Here is a 21,396-nt window from a genome sequence, read left to right on the forward strand (position 1 = left end):
CTCCCTTCTCTGGCCCCTGTAAAGTGACAAGTCTGGACCAGGTGTTCACAGACTCCTTTCTAGTTCTAAAAATACCGACTCTCTTCCTCTGTTGGATCCAATCCCAGGTTGCAAGGCTGCCTTTGAGAACCCAGGGTCTCAGAAGTGGTATGCATGGTGGAAAAGCCAGACGGGTGGTAACTTGAGTCCTGCTCTGTCCCTCACCAGCTGCCCAGCTTCAGCAGCAGCTTTAGCCCCTCTGGGCTTCAGGTTTCTCATCTGCAAAAGGGGTGGACAAACTACCGGCCATCAAGGGACAGTGAGCCAGTGGGCCGGGCTCAGCAAATGGCCCTCCCGTCCCTCAGCTTCCCCAGTTCCTGTCCTCACCCCCACCTGGGGCTCTGCCCTCTCCTCTGCACCCCAAGCTCCCACCTGATGGACATCCCAACCAAATACCCAGCACCCCCTGCCCCACTGCACTGCTGTGTGCAGTCGTCATGGACACCCACTTGCCGCAGACCTGGAGAGAGTTCCATCCCACCACCCACACGGAGCATGCCCCCAAACCCCACCATTGACCTCAGCATTCCCACACAGCAAACAGTCCTATCCAGGCATTGGTTCCCAGCAGTTTACTCTGTGTGTCCAGACTCCAAGAAGGGCTTGGTGGCTTCAGCCAGCCAAGGAGCAGGGGAAAGGTACAAAGACTGCCCGGCCACCTGCCATGCTCAGGTGTGCACAGGAAGATTCTACACATGTCACCAAGCTCTGGGGGAGGGAGAGGACAGGGGCGGGAGGGTCTGCCACCCTTTCCCCAGAGGGAGCTGGGACACAGGAGGGCAAGTCACCCATAAGGCGAGGAGCTGAGATTGGGGTCCCACATGTCTGTTCCCCCAGTCCAGACACTTTCCAATTGCCCCAATATCTCAACCCCCATCGTGTTCTTGATCCTTGAATTAACTCTGTAAAGTGAGGAAGGCAGGAGAACCAGAGGAAAAGGGGAGTTCACCCAAAGTCATTCAACTTTAAACTGCAGAGTCAAGACCAGAACCTGGAGCTCTGGCTCCCTCAGGACACCCATGAAGCAGGGGCCAGGTGGATCCAATCCTCATCTACCTCCCCATGGCGCCTGGAGCTCGGCTCCACCCACACCGGGCATAACCTTGGCCTGGGAGCCCGGCTGAACCCTGGGTGCTGGAGGGGGTCTGGACCCCAAAGACAGAGGCCTTCTCCATGGTGCTAGCCCCTCTCCTGTACTCTGCTGAGGTCAAGCCCAGCCTGCTGCAGCCTGGACGAAGCTGAGTGATACCACCTTGAACCTGGGGACAGGGAATTCTCTGTCTCACCATTCCCAGGGCTTTGTTACTGCCACATCTCGCCCCATCAGTCATCTGGTGTGTAGGCACAAGGCCCAGGGGTCTGAGCAGAGCTGGGTGTCCATCCAGCTCACGCCTTCCAAGCCAGACCTAGGAGGGACAGCTCAATGCTCCCCTCTTCCAACCTCAGAGATGGACAGGGGAACCTGGAATCTTGGACAAAAACCCAACCATCCCAGGTGTCAAGGATGAGCCTGGAGCTCAGGTCCAACCATAGACCTTCAGAACTGGAAATGGCCTTCAAAGTCATCAAAGGCCACCAAGCCCCAAACAGAGAGACTGAAAACTTGCCAAGGTTAAACAGCACGAAAGAGGAGAGCTGAGACTCGATCCCTGCTCCATTCCCAAACCAAGGTTCCCACCAACTGTCCCAATGGGGTCTCTCCCACCCCACACACCCTTCCGCCTCCTCTCTAAATGGATCCTGCCTGCCTCCTCCCCCACCACAGAGGAGTCAGGGTGGAATTACAGAGGCCCAGGACTGAAAGTCTGGGGGTCTGTGTGGGCAAGCAGCTGAGAAGTTGCCGACCCACCCATCAGACCCCTCAGTCAACACCATGGGTCAGGCACCCACCAGGTGCCCAGCACTCGGGGTGGGGGGGAGACGACAGCTCAGTCCCTGACCTCAGACAGACTTAGCCGGGTAAGTCCTCAGACCAAGTCTGAGAGATACAAACCCATGTGGCAGGAAGCGAAGGGCTAGGCTGAGCGGCCAGGCCTGGGGCCCTGCGGTACGGGATCCCCTCTACCATGCCCCACCATGGGATGCATCTGGGTGAGCGCTACCCCACTCCAAGTCTCAGCAGTAAAGGAGGGGGTGGCACTGCTAGCCCTGACCCTCCGAGACCCTCTTCAGACGGTGCCTGGAGCCATCGGGAGAGTCTTCCTGCGGGAAGAGGACTTGGCCCAGTGATTAGGGTGTCCATCTACCACATGGGAGGTCGTGGTTCAAACCCCGGGCCTCCCTGACCCGTGTGGAGCTGGCCCATGCGCAGTGCTGATGCGCGCAAGGAGTGCCCTGCCTAGGGGAGCTCCACGCGCAAGGGGTGCACCCCGTAAGGAGTGTCGCCCAGCACGAAAGAAAGCGCAGTCTGCCCAAGAGACACAGATTCCTGCTGACAACAGAAGTGCACAAAGAAGACGCAGCAAATAGACACAGAAAACAGACAACCAGGGCAGAGGGCGAGGGAAGGAGAGAGAAATTAATAAATAAATAAATCTTTAAAAAAAACAAAAAAGGAGAGGCTTCCCAGCAGAAAGGAGGCTCCAGCTGGGCCTGGAAGGCTCTGAATTGGCAGAGGTGGAGTGGAAGGGCATATCCTCCCTGCCAGCAATACAAACCCACCCCAAGATTGCCAATAGCACGGAATCACTCAGTCTAGAGATCCCCAAGCACAAACGGCCCCCAGGCTTGCACCCCACCAGGCAGTGGTCCATCCTTGCCCCCACCCCAGCCTCCTGCCTCCTCCCTTCACCCTACCCCATTACAGACATGAAGTCATCTCAGCCGAGTTGGCGGGGAAACATTTTGGCCACGTGCCTCAACTTGCCGTGATTCCCAAGCCTGGCTGATGACCTCATTCCAGTTACCAGGCCCCTGCCCTCAGCCACTGTATCAGCACCTCTGAGGACAAGCTTAGGCACAGGGATGTTTTACAAGCTCCCCCAGGGGATTCCGATGACAGGCATGCAGGAAAGCTGAAGGGAAGGGAGGACAGGAGGCCCCAGGATGGCTGAGAAAGATGGGCTGCTGCAGCCTCTAGCCCCTGGCGGGCAGGCCAGAGCCACAGGCCCCAGGGCAGGATGGAGAGGCCGGGAGGGCTAGTACAGGGCTGCCAGGGGTCGGGGCAATGGGGGCCACACCTGGAGCAGGTCATGCAGCTCTGGGAACCTCGGTGTCCTTGTCTGAGAAGGGGGAGCAGTTGCACTCCTCCCATTGAGGTGAAATGAATTAGGCGCCTGGCACAGACCAGTGGCTCCCATTCCACCTGCTAGCCAAGGAGTTCGAGAGCACCCACTATGTGTCAGGCTCTGTGCTGTGCACTCAGATTCAAAGACGCCCTCAGGAAAGGGGAGGGTGGAGACAGTCACAATGGGTTCGGGGGTGACAGGTTCAGGGGACCTGCGGGGAAACAGGGGTTGCTCTCTCAAGGTGAGCAAATGTCCCCAGTCCAGGCTCTGGCCCGTGACGGGTCCCAGGATCAGGGTGAGTCTGCGAGCCCAGCTGGTCTGTGGTGCTCCGCGCCCCCCAGCTATCTGAGGTCCCCCTTTGGAGGGCAGGGGCCACCATGGCACTGCACACTGGGCTGCACAAACAAGTGACCCTCGGGGTAGCCCATGGCTCGTCAACGCCTCAGCCCTGTGCCTGGTGGCGGAACCACCCCTGGCTCTGATCCTCCCTTCCCCGCAGCCTGGGATGGCTCAAGACTCGCACTGCAGAAGGGCTGTGGGGACAGTGTCGGCCCACCATGGGGCCTGCTCCCCAGCTCCTCCCACACCCCAGACTGGGGCTCCTTAGGGCAGGCGCCGTCTCCCCCCATAGACGGGGGCCCTCTGAGCCCATGTCTCCTTGGACTCAGTGCAGACCCAGGCACAGGTGTCCCCACCACTCCACCTGCCCTGCAGGACATGCTGCAGGTCAGCCCCTTCCAGGATTGGGTGTAGCAGAGGAGGAGCCATGAGGGGCTGTCACCTGCTGCTGGCACCAGGGGCCTGGGAAACAGGGCTGTGTGTGCCCATCCTAGGAGAGCAGGCGGGTGACCTGGTGGACAGCTACAGAGCAGCAGCTTCTGCCTGGCTGGTAGGGCACAAAGCCATCTGCACAGAGGTGAGACGGAGCGCAGATGAGACCCAGGCCCTGCCATCCTGGGGCCTGCGCAGGGTGCCTTGGATGAAGCAGCCAAAGTTCCCAGCACCACCCCCAAGGGACCACAGGCCCCAGCCCCAGGTCGCTCTCCCTGTCGCTCCCACCTGCCCAGGGCAGGGCTTTCCCTCTCTGGGCCCAGAACCTTTCCCTGGGGACACCCCCATCCCGGCACAGCAGCCACTGCTTCCACTGGCCCAGCTCCCTCAGCACACCTGAGGGTTCCTCCATTCTGGCCCCCTGACCCATCCACCCACCCATCCACAGGGCAGGGGGTGGGCGGGAGCCCAGGTGAGGCAGGAGGTGGGACCCTCGGCTCCCCTTCCCAGCACAGACCTGTTCCGGGGTCCACTCCCCCACCCCACCCCACCCCCTGCTGCATGCCTGACTTGCCCCACTCTGGGACGAGGGCTGAGTCACTGCTCCTCTTGGAGCCTCAGTGTCCCCATCCACACAATGGGGCACCCTTCCCAGACCCTCCCTGCTTCCCAGGATTGTTTTAGGGGGGAATGAGATCACCCCCTGGGATGAGCCATCCAGGGCCCACGGCTGGTTTTTCTGGTTCTGGCTGATGTGCAGCCTCAGGCGTGGCAGAACCATCTCCCTCCCACCCTCCGTCCTCCTCCCCATGTGCTGCCCAGGCAGCCAGGGATGCCGGCCTCTGGCCGAGCAGGGCCCGCGCCCCAGCCTGCCCTTGCATTAAGGGAGGCGCTGCTGTCGGCCTGGGCTCCCCAGTCCAGCGGTCTCCCCACCCCGGGCTGCCAGAGCCCAGAGCTCGGGCTCACCCCACGTCCGCGTCTCATAGCGCCGCGTCCAAGGTCCAGAGACTGCCCCACGTCTCACCCCAGCTGCCCGCCCCACAGCCCAGGGTCTTCCTGCTTCCCCCACCACACACACATGCCAGGGCTCTGCTAGGCCCAAGCTCCCCCCAGCCCAGGCCTCACCCTCCAGGCACCAGGAGAGCAAGGGTGTCCGATTCTGCAGCCTGTCCGTGAAGTGGTGTGGGCGCTCCTCCTCATTAACCCCTTCCCACCATCCCACTCCTCGAAGCCACCCTGGAAAGCAGCCCCCCCCCCCAGCGGCTTCCAGATTTACTCAAAGGAAGACTCCAGGTGCCAAGGCTCCTCCCGACCTTTCACAAGCACTCTGTGCACACACACCCCTTGCTAGCCTCCCAGAATGAAGGGGGGCTGGATTCCGGGGATCCTGGGAGAGGCTGAGTGGGACTGCCTCTTGAGAGCTGCCCTGGGGACACGGCTTCCCTGCTCCCTCCCCACCCTCCCTCACCCCACCCCCATGCGGCTAGAAAGAGAGGGAGGTCAGTCCCTCCAGGCCTGCCCAGGGCAGTGTCCCTGCCCCCCCAGCCCCACCCGGACCACTTGGGCAAACACCCTTGAGAGCCCCTCTTTGCCCCCCACCCGCCTCTGAGCCACAGCCTCCTCAGGAAGCAGAGCGCCCGCCTCCGGGCACATGCCTGGGTGGGGGCACCTTCCCTGATGCCCATCTCAGTCCTCCCCAGCCCTGTCCCCTCTCCAGGGAGAGCATCACCCAAGAGGAGCCATTGGGTGTTATAGGCTAGAGGAGGTACCCAAGGCCACCCTGACTCCCCAGCTCCGCCTGCATCTGGAACTGCCCTGGACCCCCCTCCTGCCCATCACCAGCCCTTGGGAGATGCAAAGCCTCTAGCTCTCCCCAGACTTCCTCTTTACCCTGGTTTAAGATGACCCCTGACCTCCATGAGCATCCAAGGACCCCTCCCCATTAGTCCCATTCCACCCAGTTCTCACTAGGGCCCCCTTCAGTAGCCACAAGGCTATGGTTCACGTGTGAGTCAACCAGCTTTATTGGGGTCAGGCGGGACAGTGTGGGGGAGGGACTGGAGCCGGGGGCGCTGAGGCTGCGGTGCGGATGGGGCGACCATCTCTCTGCAGCCTGGGGGGCTGGCGGGGGCAGGCGACTCCTCAGTGGGTGGTCTGGTGCACCTGTTCGCGGGAGGAGATGACCTTGCCATCCTGGACCTCCTCCACAATGGTGCGCACCTGCCGGGTGGTCACGGCTGCAAGAGAGACCACACCCCGGGTGTGGGAGGGCCGAGAGGCCCCAGCCCCAGGTGCTCTCCCCGCCACTTGGTGTGAACGCCTCCGTTGGGCACCAGCGTGCCAGCGTCCTCGCCCCTCAACGTCACATCTGCACACGTGTCCCCTCTGCCCTGGCCACTGCCTCCCTCCCAGCCTGCCCTCTGCCAGTGTCCCTGGAGTCCCACCAGTCTCGATGGGCCACTTGATTCTGAGAGGGGCCATGCGGAACGGGCGCTACCCGAAACAGGGCCTCGCTCCACAGCTCTCAGTCTCCAGGGCACAGGCTGCTCCTGTCTCCCTCCTCAGACTGGTATCTCCAGTACAAGAGCCAGGCCCCCATCCCCCCTTAGACAACGTCCCCAGGGCAAGGACATCTTCCCCCTCAAACTAGGGTCTGCAAGACAAGGGCTACGTCCCTCTTTCCCCCATCAGACTAGAGTCCCCTGCTTTTGCCCCATCTGTTCGGGTCTCAGGAGCAAAGATCATGAGGCCACATCCCCATGTCCCCAGCAGATGAATATCTACAGGGAAAAGAGCATGTCTCTGCCATCAGACAAGCATGTCCAGGACCTTTGCCTTGTCCCTCTCCACCTCACCAGATCACCACGCCCCCCTCATTGGATCCTTCTCGCAGGACCAATCCTGAGCCCAAACGGGTCTCTGCCACACCAGATGAGGACCAGCCATCACTTCCTAGTGCCAGTGATGTGCAGGCGGGTGGTCCCACCCCTGCTCCCCAACCCCCCTGCCCTCAGCCTCCATGGTCCTTACGTTCTCTGGGCTTGTACTGGGTCAGGCTGCAATAAAAGAGAGGGGAGGATTAGAGGACCGTCTTAGAGCCCCACTCCAGCCCCCAGGCCCCCTCTGGCCCCCACGCACTGGGCATCCTCGCCCTCCAGCAGGCGGCGGTAGGTGGCGATCTCCTGCTCCAGCCGCGTCTTCACGTCCAGCAGGATCTGGTACTCTTGGCTCTGCTGCTCCATCTCGCAGCGCAGCTGTGCCAGCTGCTCCTCCACGCTACCAATCAGCCCCTGGATCTGGGACAGCTGCACACAGTAGCGGTTCTCCGTCTCCGCCAGGCTGCCCTCCAGGGATGCTTTCTGCAGGAGGGCGGGAGGATCAGGGGTCAGCGAGGGTGGTCAGTGTCCCCTCCTGGGCCCTGGGCCCACGCCCAGGCCTGGCAGCACCCGTACCATGCTGAGCTGAGACTGCAGCTCGATCTCCAAGGCCTGCACGTTGCGCCGGAGCTCGGAGATCTCACTCCTGCCGCTCTGCACCAGCTCGCTGTTGGTGGCCACCTCGCGGTTCAGCTCCTCCGTCTGCAGACGGGACATGCGGACAGGGCCGCGTGAGCCCGGCATCCCTTCCCCCAGGCAAAGACCCCCGGGGCCTCCGTACGCCCAGTCCAGGGCCCCATCTCCCCACTTCTCCCAGGACACCCCTGCGGGGTCCTGAGCTCTCCTGGGCCTCTCAGGCCTCCTCCCAAATCTGGCTGCGGAGGGGGCGGGGCCTTCTCACCAGCTTCCCACTTCCTGCTGCCCTTTGGGATGTTAAGTTTTTATGGTGAACCCTACAGGTGGGAGGAACTAGAACAGGAGCCTCAAGAACCAGCCAGGACCTCTAGCCTGGTCTCCAGGGCTAGTTTCTGACTTCCTGAGGAAGAGAAGGACATTCCCAGGATGCTTGCCATCTGCCTTTATTCCCAGGGGTGGGCTCCCCACCTTGCCACCCACCCAGCAAACCCACCCAGGTTTGCTCTCACAGTGGGGAACCCTCATGCCCTAGGAGCCATGCGACGACCCAAGAACAGAGCACCCCCAGGATGCCAGAGGGGGGCTCACTGTCAGAGGTGAAGCCCCCGCAGCCCTCCCCACCTTGCTGTAGAACCAGTCCTCGGCGTCCTTGCGGTTCTTCTCCACCAGCTTCTCGTACTGGTCGCGCATCTCGTTCAGGACGCGGCTCAGGTCCACGCCAGGAGCTGCATCCATCTCCACGCTGATCTCGCCGCCCATCTGGCCTCGCAGGGTGTTCATCTCCTATGGAGGAGAGGGACTCTGGTGTGGGCATCTGGCCCTGTCCTGATCCCCACTCCCAGCCCTCCCCAGGCAAAGGCTCCAGAATTTGCTATCAGAAAGAGGCAGTGGGGCCAATGCCCACCCCTTCTTGCTCCGCTTGCCCTCTATCTTCCAATCCTCCAAATGATTTTTTTTTCTTTTAAAGTACTGGGACCGGGGATTGAACCCTGGACCTTGTATGGGGGAAGCCTGCACTCAACCACTGAGCCACGTTGGCTCCCCCGAGTTAGTTCCCTTGCCTGTTTACTTGCTGTCTGCTTCCTTGTCCCAAGGAGGCACTGGGGATGAAACCTGGGACCTCCCATGTGGGAAGCAGGCACTCAACCACCTGAGTCACATCCCCTCCCCTCCAACACCTGATCTGTATGGGCCCTGCCTCCACCATCAGACTGGAGTTCCTGAGGATAGGACCTGTGTCTTCCCCACCAAACTGAGACCTCTCCAATTATAAAAGCTAATTTATTGCCACCAGCAATGAAGGAGTATTCCTATTTTTCTACATCATCCACATCACTTGTTTTTACTATTTTTTTTTAAAAAGCAGCCCATTCCCAGTGGGTGTGATGTGATATTTCATTGTGGTGTTGATTTGCATGCTCCTGATCACTCATGATGTGCTTTATGGTTTTTTCTGTATCTTCTTTGGAGAGTTGTATGATCTAATCTTTTGCCCATTTTTTCATTGATTTTTTTCTGTCTTTTTGTTAAGTTGCAAATTTTCTTTATTTGTACTGGTTATTAATCCTTTATTAAATATGTGGTTTAAAAAAAAAATTCTTAGGCTTATGCCCCAAAATTTCCCTCATAATTTCCCAACTTCTAAATGGGGCGCAGGGTTGAGGGTTTGCGTCGGGACGAGGAGCCTCCTTGCTGATCCTGTCCTCATGGAGGAGGCCAGGACGGCCCCAGGAGGTTCTCGGATGCGGGGAAGCCGTGTGGCCCGGAGGAGGCTGCCCTGCCAGCCGGCTCCTGGCGCTGGCCCTGCCTTGACCTTGAGGGACCCAGGCTCTGCAGATGAGGGAGCCCTGAGCGGTGACCAGCCTGCTCTTCCCACAGCCTTGGCCTTGGCCCAGCCCCAGGTCCTCACCACACCCTCTGCGCGGCCTCTTTGACCTGCTGCCCTACCTCCTCGTGGTTCTTCTTCAGGTAGGCCAGCTCCTCTTGCAAGGTCTCGATCTGCATCTCCAGGTCGGCTCTGGCCAGGGTCAGCTCGTCCAGCACCCTGCGCAGGCCGTTGACGTCGGCCTCCACGCTCATGCGCAGGTTCTGCTCTGTCTCCAACCTGCACCCAGAACCAGAGGCCTCAGTCCAGGCTGCTCCGAGGTCCTGGCCCCTCACGAAGGTCCTGGCCCCTCACCCCGCCTGGGCTTGGCCAGCGGCCTCAGGCCCTGTGAGGGATGATGGGGTGGGGCTGGGAGCACATTCCAGACCCCGGCCCTGGGACCGTGGCAGGGCAAGGCTTCCCCTCCTCCTCTCCGCCTCCTGCCACACCTCCCTCTCTCCCACCACCTGGTCAAGCCCAGAGATCTTCAGGATCTGCTGCCTCCTGGGCGGAGGAGTGGGCCTTCCGCTATTTCTAGAACACTCCCTGCCCCCAGCTCCTGGACCTTGCCTCAGCTGCAGAGGAGAAGGAGCAGAAGGAGTTCTGGGTAGGGGAGCGGGGGCCTTCTCCAGGCTCCTCCCCCGCCCAGGACTCACTTTGTGCGGAAGTCGTCCGCGGCCAGGCGGGCGTTGTCCATCTGCAGCACCAGGACGGTGTTTTCCGTGGTGGCGGAGATGATCTGGGAAGGTGGGAGAGTACTCAGGTGGGGGCAGCTCAGCCCAGACTCAGGTTCAGGGGGCTGGTTGTCCTGCCAGGGGGCCAGGAGGTGGCTGCCTTCTCCTTAGCGAAAACCTGAGGGGCTGAAACCTGCCTCCCCTCTCCCTCCCCGGGACCTGCTTTCCCCACACAGACCCCCATGCCAGGTCCTGCCTTAAAGGAGAGGAGACTCCAGCTGCCACTCGGAGAAAGCCAGAGAAGAATGAGAGAATGCCCCTGAGGTGGAAACCGTCCCAGGAGTCCAGAAAGGGGGGTGTGGGCAGCTCCGTGCGCCCCTGAGAGGCTCCTCTAGAAGGGAGGCTGAAGGAGCCTCACAAACAGCAGCTCCAAGTCAGCAGCCCTCGCGGTGGGCTCCAGCAGGCAGCCCTGCCCCGCGGGTGGCCTGGTCAGGACACACGCTGAGCCCCAATCTTAAGGGGCCAGCAGCAGGGATGGGGAAGCCAGAAGAATCCCCAAATAAGGCACAGAAACACCAGCCGCCCTGAGGCCCCGCCCCTGCTCTCCTGCCACCTTCCCCCACAGGTGCTTGTCAGGAGTTCGCCCTTGACTTCTACCTCGCTGTGGCCCCACATCCCCCTCCTCGTGAGCCCTGCACCCAGGGCGAGAGACACCCATGGGTCCAGGAGCCCAGAGTCCTCTTATCTCATCCCATCACCACACAAGGTGGCAGGAAGCTCTGCAAGGAGGAAACTGAGGCCCACAGGGGCTCCCCGAGGCCTGCTCATCCCTAGCCCACCTGCTGCCTTCAGAAGAGCAGGGCGAGTGCCACCTAGCTGCTCTCTGCTCAGTGAGGCCCTGTGGCAGTCCCCAGGCAGGACTGGGAGGAGTAGCAGCCATGCCCCCCAGGCCCTCTCCCACCGGCATGCTCCACCTTGTTCCGCAGGTCCTCGATGGTCTTGAAGTAGGGGCTGTAGTCGCGGGCGGGCCCCGGGGCCTGCTTCTGGTACCAGTCACGAATCTTCACCTCCAGGTCGGCGTTGGCCTCCTCCAGGGCGCGCACCTTGTCCAGGTAGGAGGCCAGGCGGTCGTTGAGGTTCTGCATGGTGGCCTTCTCACTTCCTGCCACCAGCCCGTCGATGCCCCCAAAGCTGCTGCTGTAGCTGCCACCATAGCTGCCACCGTAGCTGCCACCAGAGCTGAAGCTGTAGCAACTGGAATAGCCGCTGCCCCCGAGGGCACTGCCCAGGCCACTGGCAGACCCCAGCCTGCAGGAGCCGCCGCCCACGCTGCCAGGGAGCCGGCAGGAGGTGGGGAAGGAGCCGCCCCCCAGGCCGGAGGAGCCCTTGATGGAGCTGGAGGAGGTGAACTGGCGGATGGTGGTGGTCATGGTGGCAGAGCGGTGGCAGGCGCAGAGCGAGAGGGCTGGTCGGCTCGAGAGCAAGAGGGTGGCCCCAGGTGCGTGTGGCTGCCGGGGCTCGCTCACTCCCTTTATAGGCAGCAGTGGGCGTAGCGATTACAACAGGCTCGCTCCTCTGTTTCCATTCCCCTCGGCTTTCATCACCCCTGGCCCCCGGCCAGCTCCCAGGTGGCTGTGGGCCCCCTGCCCTCCCACCACCAGCCTTTGCCTCATTCCTCCCAAACTCCCATGCTGGGCGTCTGCGTGTGCATGTGTCTCTGGTCACAGGCCCGTCACCCGTGATTCAGGCAGGCCCTCGGGCTACGCTTTCCAATGACCTAATACGGAGAAGAAGGCAGGACGTCACCGTCACCGGCCCTCCCAGGCAGCTGCCACCCAGCCGGGCCCGCCAGGACCCACGGTCTGGCAGGAAAACCAGTCGGGAGATCAGGCAGCCCCAGCCCGAGGTTGCTCTCCTCCATCCCACGCCAGCCTGGCCCCGGGAGCTGGAGGACAGAAAGGGCCTGGACCCCAGCCCGCCTTGGAGGACCTGGATCTAAACCCCTCAACTCACCACGCAGCACATTGACTCTGCCAAGGCTCAGCTGTAACCAACCCCACTTCACACGCAGGGAAACCGGGGCTTAGAGCGGGGAGCAGCATCCCCACTGCCCCACCTAATTCCAGCCTTCTTCATCCCACCGTGCCTCAGCCCGGCCCCCCTAGGGCCCAGGCCACACCAGCCCCCCTTCTGCAGAGCCCAGACACCAGGGGCTGACCCTGCCCCCATCTGTAGGACCAGGTGGGGGTCCTGGGCTGGGATGGACACAGGAGCTTGGCTGAAGGATGGGAAATAAGCGGGGATGGGGCGAGAGCAGTCAATGTGAGGGGGACTGAAAGAACTCTGTCCTCCTTACCCCCCACCCCACCCCAAGAGGCCTCGGAGTGGGTGAGGGGCAGCTGGAAAGCAAAAGGATCTTCCCTGAGCAGACGCTCCTTAGCCGAGACCCCCAGCCAGCCCATCCTCCCCTAGCTACATCCCGGAGCTGTGGTTCCTCAGGGTGGGCCGTGCACCTTGCCCCACGGCCCACCCTGCCCTGCCCAGTTCCCCCAGCCCAGCCCTGGGTCCCAGGGACCCAGCAGGTCTGCTGGGCGGAATGTGGTCATGTCTCAGACTGCCAATGGCTTCCACCTGCCAGACAGGCCCAGACAGACCCCGCCAGCAGCCGGGAGAGTTTCCCCAACAGCCCAGCAGGAGCCAAGTCACCAAAGCAAACAGGTCGCCCCCCGCGCTCACACACACACACACACACGCCACTACCCCACCCCACACACACCCCTGCGCTGGGCAGAGCCCATCTGTTTTCCTGGCCTGGCTACGCCACCACCACCTCCTGTCCCCGCTCAGTGCCCTTGATCCCTCCTCCAGAAAGCCCCCTGCCCAGCCCCTCGCCCTCTGCTCTCAAATGCAGGCCCACCCAGGGCTGAGGCAGGGAGCTCTCTATATAGGGGCTGGGTCCCCAGCAAGTGTCGGGCCCTGCCCGGGACCAGACACACACAACAGGCCAGGGGCGCATTCTTAGGAACTTTCACAGCCCGGCTGGCCGGCCCTCCCTCTGCCTCCAGATCCTCCTGCCTCCTTCTGTATCCTTCCTCTTGTCCTCCCAGGGGCCCCAGGCCTGGGTGGGTGGGCAAGCAGGTTGGCAGGTGACAAGCCACCGATACCCAAATGCTCAACAAACTGTCATGTTCCCCCAATCCCGCCCCATCAGCCCACACTGCACCCCACACTGCCCCCCCAGGCAATGACCAGACCAGATCACACAAGGCTCCAGGCTTCAGGCAAAGCTTTAATAGCAGTTACTGGGGCAAACCCAGGAGCCCCTCGGCTGCGGGGGCGGCAGGAAGCATCAGCTCACGGGGGGCCGCACGGCCCTGAGCGCTGCGAGCTGGAGGCGGTCGGGCTCCGAATGGCCTCAGTGGGTGGAGCGGTGCACCTGCTCGCGGGAGGAGACCACCTTGCCGTCCCGCACCTCCTCCATGATGGTGCGCACCTGGCGGGTGGTCACAGTGGCTGCGGGAGTTGAGGGGAGGCACGGGAGACCTCAGGCCAGGGCCCTGCTCCTGCCACCTCCCCGCGGCTCCCCCACCCCTCTGCGTCTGCGCCGACCCTCCCTCGGGCAGGACAGGCAGGCTCTTACCTTCCCCGTTGGGCTGTGAGGTCAGGGACGAGGAGTACTGGGTGGCCAGGCTGCAGGGAAAGGGGGGCTGTCAGCACAGGGATACCCACCAGAAGCACGGGCGCCGGGGTGCCAGCAGGAGGAAAAAGAGGGCCCGGCAAAGCGAGAGAAATCACAGGTGGGAGTGCACAGAAAAGAGAGGCGACCCCAGGGGTCAGAGGGCACAGGCGCAGCTGATCAGGAGCAGGGCAAAAGGGACCTGCCAATACAAGGCCCAGCAGCACCTTACGGCTGTTGAACAGGGATTTACAAGGAGAAGCCGAGCCATTGGTTTTTCCGTATCCCCAAGGGCTCAACAGACTCCATTAAACCAGGAGAGATGGTGGTTAGACTATAAATGGACTTCTCCACCGTCAGGAAGCAAAAAGGTGGAAGGTGTGACTAAGCGTAGAGTCTCCAGGAGATTCTCAGCCCTTCACACCAAGACCGCAACCAACCTTCCCAGCGCCAAACCTGGCTGCCACCTGCCCGGCACCCCGTCCAGGCCTGGGCTGTGGTGTTACCAGCCACACACTCATCCAAACCAGAAGCCCGGTCATCACCGTCCGCTCCTTCGTGGGTCCACTCAACACGTATTGAGTCCTGACTGTGAGCCACGCTCGCCCCCACGTTTGGGCATCTGGTCCTGCTTTGCTGCGGGCCCCGCCTTCCTTCCCCTGCCTCATGGCTGGCCTTTTCAGCCGCACTCCCCACCCAGTTCCTGACCCTCTGATCCGTTTCTCCCTCGGCAGCCAGGCTGGGCATTCTAAACCACCTTCTCGATCACACCCCTCTTCTGCTCAAGATCCCTCCGTGGCTCCCCATTGCCTAACCATCTTGTCCTGATGCTTTCATTTGGCATTCAAGGCTCCTGGCAACCAGGCCCGGTCAGTGCTCTCAGTCTCCCTCCAGCAAAACCTCCGCCAGTAAGCCATGTTTCCTGGCACATGCCCCGCCCCCATACATTCACACATCAGGGTCTTCGAGGTGCTGTCTGTTCCCTCTGCTCCAATGCTCCTCACCGGGTGGAGCTGCCCCCAGCCCACCCGAGCGGGTACCAGGCCGCCCCCACTCACTGGGCATCCTCGCCCTCCAGCAGGCGGCGGTAGGTGGCGATCTCCTGCTCCAGCCGCGTCTTCACGTCCAGCAGCACCTGGTACTCGTGGTTCTGCCGCTCCATGTCGCAGCGCAGCTCGCACAGCTGCTGCTCGATGCTGCTGATGAGACCCTGCAGCTGCGCCAGCTGGGCCCCGTAGCGCGCCTCCGTCTCGGCCAGGCTGCCCTCCAGGGATGCTTTCTGGGGGTCGAGTTAACAGGTGGCTTGGTGAGGGGGGCCCCGCCTGGGTGGGTCTGTGGGCACTGCCAGCGCAGTGGGGGGAAACTGGGGCAGAGAGGGGCCCATGTCGCCAAGCGTGATGTGACAGGCTGGGCGGGGAGGTCTCTGGTTCTCCGAGAGTGGGGGCAGGTAGGGGACGGAGGCCGTACCATGCTGAGCTGGGACTGCAGCTCGATCTCCAGGTTCTGCACGGTGCGGCGCAGCTCCGTGATCTCCGTCCTGCTGCTCTGCAGGGCCTCGGTGTTGGTGGCCACCTCGCGGTTCAGCTCCTCCGTCTGGAAGGCCGGTGGGTGCCGGGGGCCGGGGGAGGCTCATGGAGGAAGGCCCCCGAGCCCTTACCTCCCAACATGCTCCCACTCCCCTTCCTGGCCTCTGTGGGGCCCCAGAGGCCCCCGCTGGCACCCAGACGCTCTGCCCCCACTGGAACCTGGTAGAATTCACCTCGCTCGGTGGTGTTTGCATCTGTTCTCCAGCTGAACCGCAACCACCTCCCAGAGAGAGCCTAGGGTTTCTTTGGTTTTGTGCCTGTTACTGTCCCTGGGACACTGTAGATGCTCAGTTTGCATTTTAACCCAAACACTTGCTGACAAAGACCTGTTGTAGGAGAAGCCCGGGGCTGGGGGTCAGCTCACCTGGATCTGCCTCCCAGGCCACAGCAGGGGGCCTCCTGAGCCTCACACTGTGCATCTAAGTCAGGAGGCATCGGTCCAACTGGTTTCCAAAGGCCTTTCCAGCTGGGACACCCGGGATCTACAAGTTTTCCAGCCTGCACCCAGCACACGGCACACCTGCTCGCACGCGGCCACCCACCTTGCTGAAGAACCAGTCCTCGGCATCCTTGCGGTTCTTCTCCGCGATCTGCTCGTACTGGTCGCGCATCTCGTTCAGGATGCGGCTCAGGTCCACTCCGGGGGCCGCGTCCATCTCCACGCTGACGTCCCCGCCCACCTGGCCCCGCAGGGCGTTCATCTCCTAGCCGGAGAGGAGAGCAGAGCTAGGAGAGACCCTGGTTCCTGCCCTCTCGACCCCAGGAGACAGGGGCGACAGTCAGACGCAGGCGGGCGGACAGATCCTCACCCCGAGGCTGGAGGTGCACGCGGTCACAGCTCAGCAGTGCAGGGGCAGAGGACACCCACAATCTGCCCCAGGACACAGTGTGATGCCAAGGGTGGACTTCACCCACCCCCAGGGTGCTGCGGCAGGAAAGAGTGACAGCACCACCACCCCCAGGCCAGCTCACCGCCCTGGCCGCCTGCCTTATAACTCACTGCCAGCTGCGCGGCACCAGCACGGGGAAAGCAACCCTTGTTGGGGTCCCGAGCCAGGCCTCCCTAGAAAGGTTAATCTGCCAGGGGGAGCAACCCATGCAACCAGCCTCAAAGCCGAGGGGAAACACTCGGTGTCCTGCCACCTGGGTCCCTTCCAGCTCAGGTCAGCCCAGAGGTCAGCTGAGAAGGAAGCCACAAGGCCCCCTCATTGGTCCCCAGCAGGGCCACGGATCTCCCCCTTTTGGTTGAGACTGGGAGTCCCTAGGACCCAGAGAGAGGTGGAGGGGTGGAGTTGGCCCTGAGTGTGGACGGGTCGCAGCGGGCCAGGGAGGGTGCCTGCCTGGCGTGGGTTAACACTTCACCTCTCTGAGCCCCAGGTTCTCACTGGTATAAAGGAAGAAAGAGTAACCTGCTGCCAAGCTGCGGGTATCAGCTGTGACAACTGCTGTGAATCACTTGTGAAGCGCTGGGCAGATGGTCACTGTTGTTATGACTATGGCTATGATAATTAATTACAATAATTAGCATGAGACAGTTAAATGCCACCAGGCAGTGGGCGGAACTGAAGACAAAGGAGGTAGCTTTGGGGAAAGAGGCCCCTCCAGGCCATGCCCCAGGCCCTCTGAAGGTCCACCAAGGTCAGGGCCAGGAATCCACCAGAGACGGGAACTGGACAGAGAGCATGGCCCCACCCCAGGAAGATTCTAGAGCCGGGTCTCGCTCCCAGGCAAGGCTGTCCCGCACTCCCTGGGCTGCGCCCACCTCCTCGTGGTTCTTCTTCAGGTAGGCCAGCTCCTCCTTCAGGCCCTCGATCTGCATCTCCAGGTCGGCCCTGGCCAGGGTCAGCTCGTCCAGCACCCTGCGCAGGCCGTTGATGTCGGCCTCCACGCTCAGGCGCAGGTTCAGCTCCGTCTCGTACCTGGGCAGGTTGGAGGCATGAGCCACGGGGGGGCCCCACGGCAGACCCCCGCCCCCAGCCCCCCGGGGCTGCCCCGCAGGCCCACGCTAACTTGGTGCGGAAGTCATCGGCCGCCAGACGGGCATTGTCGATCTGCAGCACGAGGCTGGCGTTGTCGATGGTGGCCGCCAGGATCTGCGGGAGACGGCGCACTGCGTGAGCAAGCCCCCAGCACCCGCCTGGCAGTCCTTCCGGGAGTGGGCCCGGAGTAAAGGCGATGAGGGACCAATTACTGGGGCCCCGCCGAGGCCTTGGGAGCTCACAGAGCGATGGGGCCACAGGGCCTGCTCACGATGCCTCCCTTCCACAGTGGGGTCCCTGCCCAAGCCGCCTGGACCTCACTCCATTTTCCCTAACTAAATTCACCTCCCAGCTCAGTTGACACCTTCTCCAGGAAGCCCCCCTTAATTCCCTGGCTTGGACCCTCCTCTCTGTCCTACCTCCTCCCTGCCCACCTCTTTTCATTAATCCTCCTCCCAGAGGCGATTTTATACCTATTTCCATGATTGTTTTGTTGGTTTCCTCCCACCTTGGCTTCTCTTCAGAATTCACTCAGAATCCCCAGTCCCAGGCACAAGGCCTGGGTCCAGAGCTGGCCCCAGGGAACATTTGTTTAATTGACTATTTAATTAATTAGTTAATGAGGTTATGGCTGGTCCCACCTCCAACCTACAGCCAAGTTTTTTTTTCCCACAGGGTTATCCAGGAGGTGTAAAGAGAGCATGGAAGGGAGGGGCTCTGGAAGGAGCAAGGGCTGGTTACTGTTACTGCTGCCGTCGTTGTTGTTGCTCAGAGAGCAGGCTGACCCCGGGGAAGCCCCAGCGGGCCACCCTGTGTATCGAGGGCCTCAGCGGCCCCTGTCAGGTCCCACTCGAGGCCCACGACCCTGGGTCAGGCCCAGCTCCCCGTTTCCAACAGGAACCCCAGGACCTGTCTGTCACCCACCCGCCTGGGGCCTGCAGACCCCCGCCCCCGCCCACCTCCCTGCTCGGAGGCTGTTTGGGCACAGTGAGGGCCGGTGAAAACCCCGGGCTGGGGAGGGGGTGACTCAGAGGGACGGAGGCCCCGAGCGGGGCTCTCCCCGGGTGGCTGGTGGCCAGGCGCTGGCTGACCCCGCGCTCAGGAGCGCTGCCCCACCTGGGCTGCCCTGGGGACCCACTGTCCGGACCAGCCCAGTGTCTGATCTGGCACCCACGGCTGTTCTGCTTCCAGGGGGAAGTTGCTGGGATTCCCTGCCAGGTGGAAGTCCTGCGCAGGAGCAGGCAAAGCCCCTGGCAGGGCAGCGGCAGGCCCGGGTCTCCACTGAGGACCCTGGGCAGGCCCCACCGCCCGGGGGGGGCAGTCAGCCCCAGCCCTGCTGCCCCCAGCCCGGCTACCCCAGCCTGGCTATTCATCCCTTCAGCCCCTCCCCTGCCTCTGGGGGCTGCAGCATTCTGGGACCCTCCCCCAAGGGCAGCGTTTGTGCAGAAGACTCAGGTGCCCATATTCACAGATGTCAAGGCCATGACCTTGAAGTTCACCAAGGGGTGTGTTGTCTCCACCATCAGACTAAGTCAGAGAAATTTCCTCCCTTGGAAGCTCCCAGTTTAAATGTGGAGACACAGCTCCTGCTCTGATACCCACCCCCCCAATCTGCAAGGAAAGACCCGGCCCCCAGGAAATCCCAAAGTGGCCACAGTAGAGGAGAGGAGGACACCCGACAAAGGCAGCCGTGAGAGCGTGCCAGGCTCGAAAAAAATCAGCACAATGAACAGGCCATACACTGACCCTCAAGAGACCCCAAGACCTGGGGATGAGAGACAAGGGCCATTCATCCAGGAGGATTGCCTGGAGGAGCTGAGGCAGGCGAGCAGGCGGGCAGACCCAGAGAGGAACGGAAGTGCGGGGAGGAGATGTTCTAACCTCATCTCCCAGTAGCCCCAGACCCTCCCCCCCCTCTGCGGCTTCGCCCCTGCTGCTCTCTATCCCTGCAAGGCCGTCCCTGCCTTCAAAGCGAAGGCTTCCCTGCTCGCTCCTCCGTCACCCTCCGAAGATGCTCCCACCAGAAGTGGCGGCGTCTTCTGCTGTCCTCCTGGAGAGCTCCTGTCAAGCTCCCTGCAGGCCTGGGACCAGCGGCTCCAGGCTCTGGGCAGAGCAGGTGAGTGAGTGAACGAATGAGTGCGTGAATGGTGAAGGTCTAGGGCAGAGGCGAGAGGTTTGCAAAGGTCCAAGGCTGGGATGCAGAGACTCAGAAGCAGCTACAGAGGGCCGAGGGCAGGGAACTCGCACCTTGTTCCGCAGGTCCTCGATGGTCTTGAAGTAGGGGCTGTAGTCGCGGGCAGGCCCCGGGCCCTGCTTCTTGTACCAGTCGCGGATCTTCACCTCCAGGTCGGCGTTGGCCTCCTCCAGGGCGCGCACCTTGTCCAGGTAGGAGGCCAGGCGGTCGTTGAGGTTCTGCATGGTCTCCTTCTCACCGCCCCCCAGCAGGGCGTCCCCCACGCCAAAGCTGGAGCCAAAGCCCCCGCCCAGGTTGCAGGTGTAGCCACCACTATAGCCACCCCCCAGGCTTGATGAGAAGCGGGACGAGGTAACTGACATGTTGCCACAGCTGCCAGCTCCCAGGAGGCTGGGGGCCCGGCAGGCACCCCCGGCACGGATGGAGGACATCCGGGAGAAACCGCCCCCGGGCGCACACAGGCCCTTCACGGAGCCCGAGGTTGAGAACTGGCGGATGCTGGCGGTGGTCGCCATGGTGTCCACAGGTCAGATGCAGGCTGGTGTGGACGGAGGCCTCGGGCGGCCCTTTATAGCCAAGTGGAAGAAGGGCTGGGCCCCCGGCCCTTGAAGTCCGAGCCAAACCCCGGCTGTGTAATTTGCCTGTGTCCCGGCAGCACAGGGCCTGGGGCTGGGGCTGGACACGCTGAGGGCATCCCTCCCCTCTGCCCGCAGTGGGCACTCAGCAGCCCATTGTCTGTCCAGGAACAAAGGTGGTGTTGGAGCCACAGCCGGGGGGCAGGGTGATCCTCCCGCAGCGGCAATTAGGCGGCTGAGCTCATTCTTGGGGGGTGGGGGCAGGTTCTGGAGAACCTGGCCCTGGAAAGCTTCACGGGCCCTGGAGAGGGTGACAGATTCGGGGGCTAACACCCTCCCCCAGGCACAACATGGTCCTGAGGGAGCCCCCAGTCTGAGGGGGGAGACAGTCGGGTGGGGGGGCACTCTGAGTGGGGAGACAAAGTCCTCGTCCTGAGGGAGCCCTAGTCTGAGGGGGGAGATCTCTCCTGGGGTTATTCCAGGTCTGACTGGGGGTAACCAAGTCTTGGGGAACCCACCCAATTTCTGAGGTGAGTAAACATGGCCCCTGGCCTGGGCGAGCTTTGGATCCAAGCCTTTCAGGGAGTCGGTGCACGAGCCTCAGCCTCGGTTTCTCATTTGTAAAGTGAAGATAATTCCTATCTCCCAAAGTCCCTGAGGGAAGGTGGCGCTGGCTTCAGTTCAGCTCTGATAAAACGAGCTTCGCGGTATTATCAATGACCTGTGCGCCCGGGCTACGCACCCAGAGGAGCTCCCACAGGAGCAAGAGGATCAAGGAAGGCCACAAACAGCAGGATTTGTGTGCCGGGCCCCCTCGGTCAGTGCCACGCCCAAGGAAGGGCCACGTGCCCAAGGGGGAGCAGGGCAAGCCCAGCCCTGGCACCGCGCACCACCCAGCAAGGAGATTACCAGCCTAATCTCCGCGGCGCTAACCACTTAGGCTGGCCGGGACACTGGCGTCTGCCAGCTGCTGAATGCGGAGCTCCCAGGGGTGGCCACGGCCCGCGGGATGGGGCAGGAGGGGCGAGCCTGGCACGGGCGGGAGGCGCGTGCGTGGCCCACACAGGGGACAGGGAGGGCCTAGGGCTTCCAGATGAACCTAGGCTCCTAGACGCACTTCCTGCCCAGACGGTCCACGCCCCTGGAAGGTGGCCCCTCACTTGGAGGGTGCCGACAATGGGAACCACACAGGCTACCTGGGCGGGAGGGAGAGAGGGCGAAAGGGAGAGGGGGGTTGAGCCTGACTTGACCCTGCTCCCACCTCTCCAGTGAAGTCGGTGGGCGTCTGTGGGGCTGCTC

General features: G+C 62.3%; 2 protein-coding genes across 2 annotated transcripts; both read right to left on the minus strand.

Annotated features, from left to right (window-relative positions):
• Positions 1–6,037: 6,037 nt before the first annotated feature.
• Positions 6,038–11,624, minus strand: LOC101437233 (keratin, type I cytoskeletal 17). The gene is made up of 8 exons (XM_004471623.4): positions 11,062–11,624; positions 10,070–10,152; positions 9,497–9,653; positions 8,171–8,332; positions 7,490–7,615; positions 7,176–7,396; positions 7,068–7,093; positions 6,038–6,274 (listed from the first exon to the last, which is right to left on the minus strand). The coding sequence occupies exons 1-8, from the start codon at positions 11,515–11,517 to the stop codon at positions 6,180–6,182; spliced, it is 1,326 nt and encodes a 441-aa protein (XP_004471680.2). The 5' UTR covers positions 11,518–11,624; the 3' UTR covers positions 6,038–6,179.
• Positions 11,625–13,398: 1,774 nt separating this feature from the next.
• On the minus strand, positions 13,399–20,859 carry LOC101437665 (keratin, type I cytoskeletal 42). The gene is made up of 8 exons (XM_004471624.4): positions 19,576–20,859; positions 17,360–17,442; positions 17,112–17,268; positions 15,892–16,053; positions 15,231–15,356; positions 14,822–15,042; positions 13,728–13,777; positions 13,399–13,600 (listed from the first exon to the last, which is right to left on the minus strand). The coding sequence occupies exons 1-8, from the start codon at positions 20,035–20,037 to the stop codon at positions 13,503–13,505; spliced, it is 1,359 nt and encodes a 452-aa protein (XP_004471681.1). The 5' UTR covers positions 20,038–20,859; the 3' UTR covers positions 13,399–13,502.
• Positions 20,860–21,396: the final 537 nt, after the last annotated feature.

This window comes from Dasypus novemcinctus, chromosome 21 (assembly GCF_030445035.2).
Source record: "Dasypus novemcinctus isolate mDasNov1 chromosome 21, mDasNov1.1.hap2, whole genome shotgun sequence".
NCBI classification, from domain to species: Eukaryota; Metazoa; Chordata; class Mammalia; order Cingulata; family Dasypodidae; genus Dasypus; species Dasypus novemcinctus.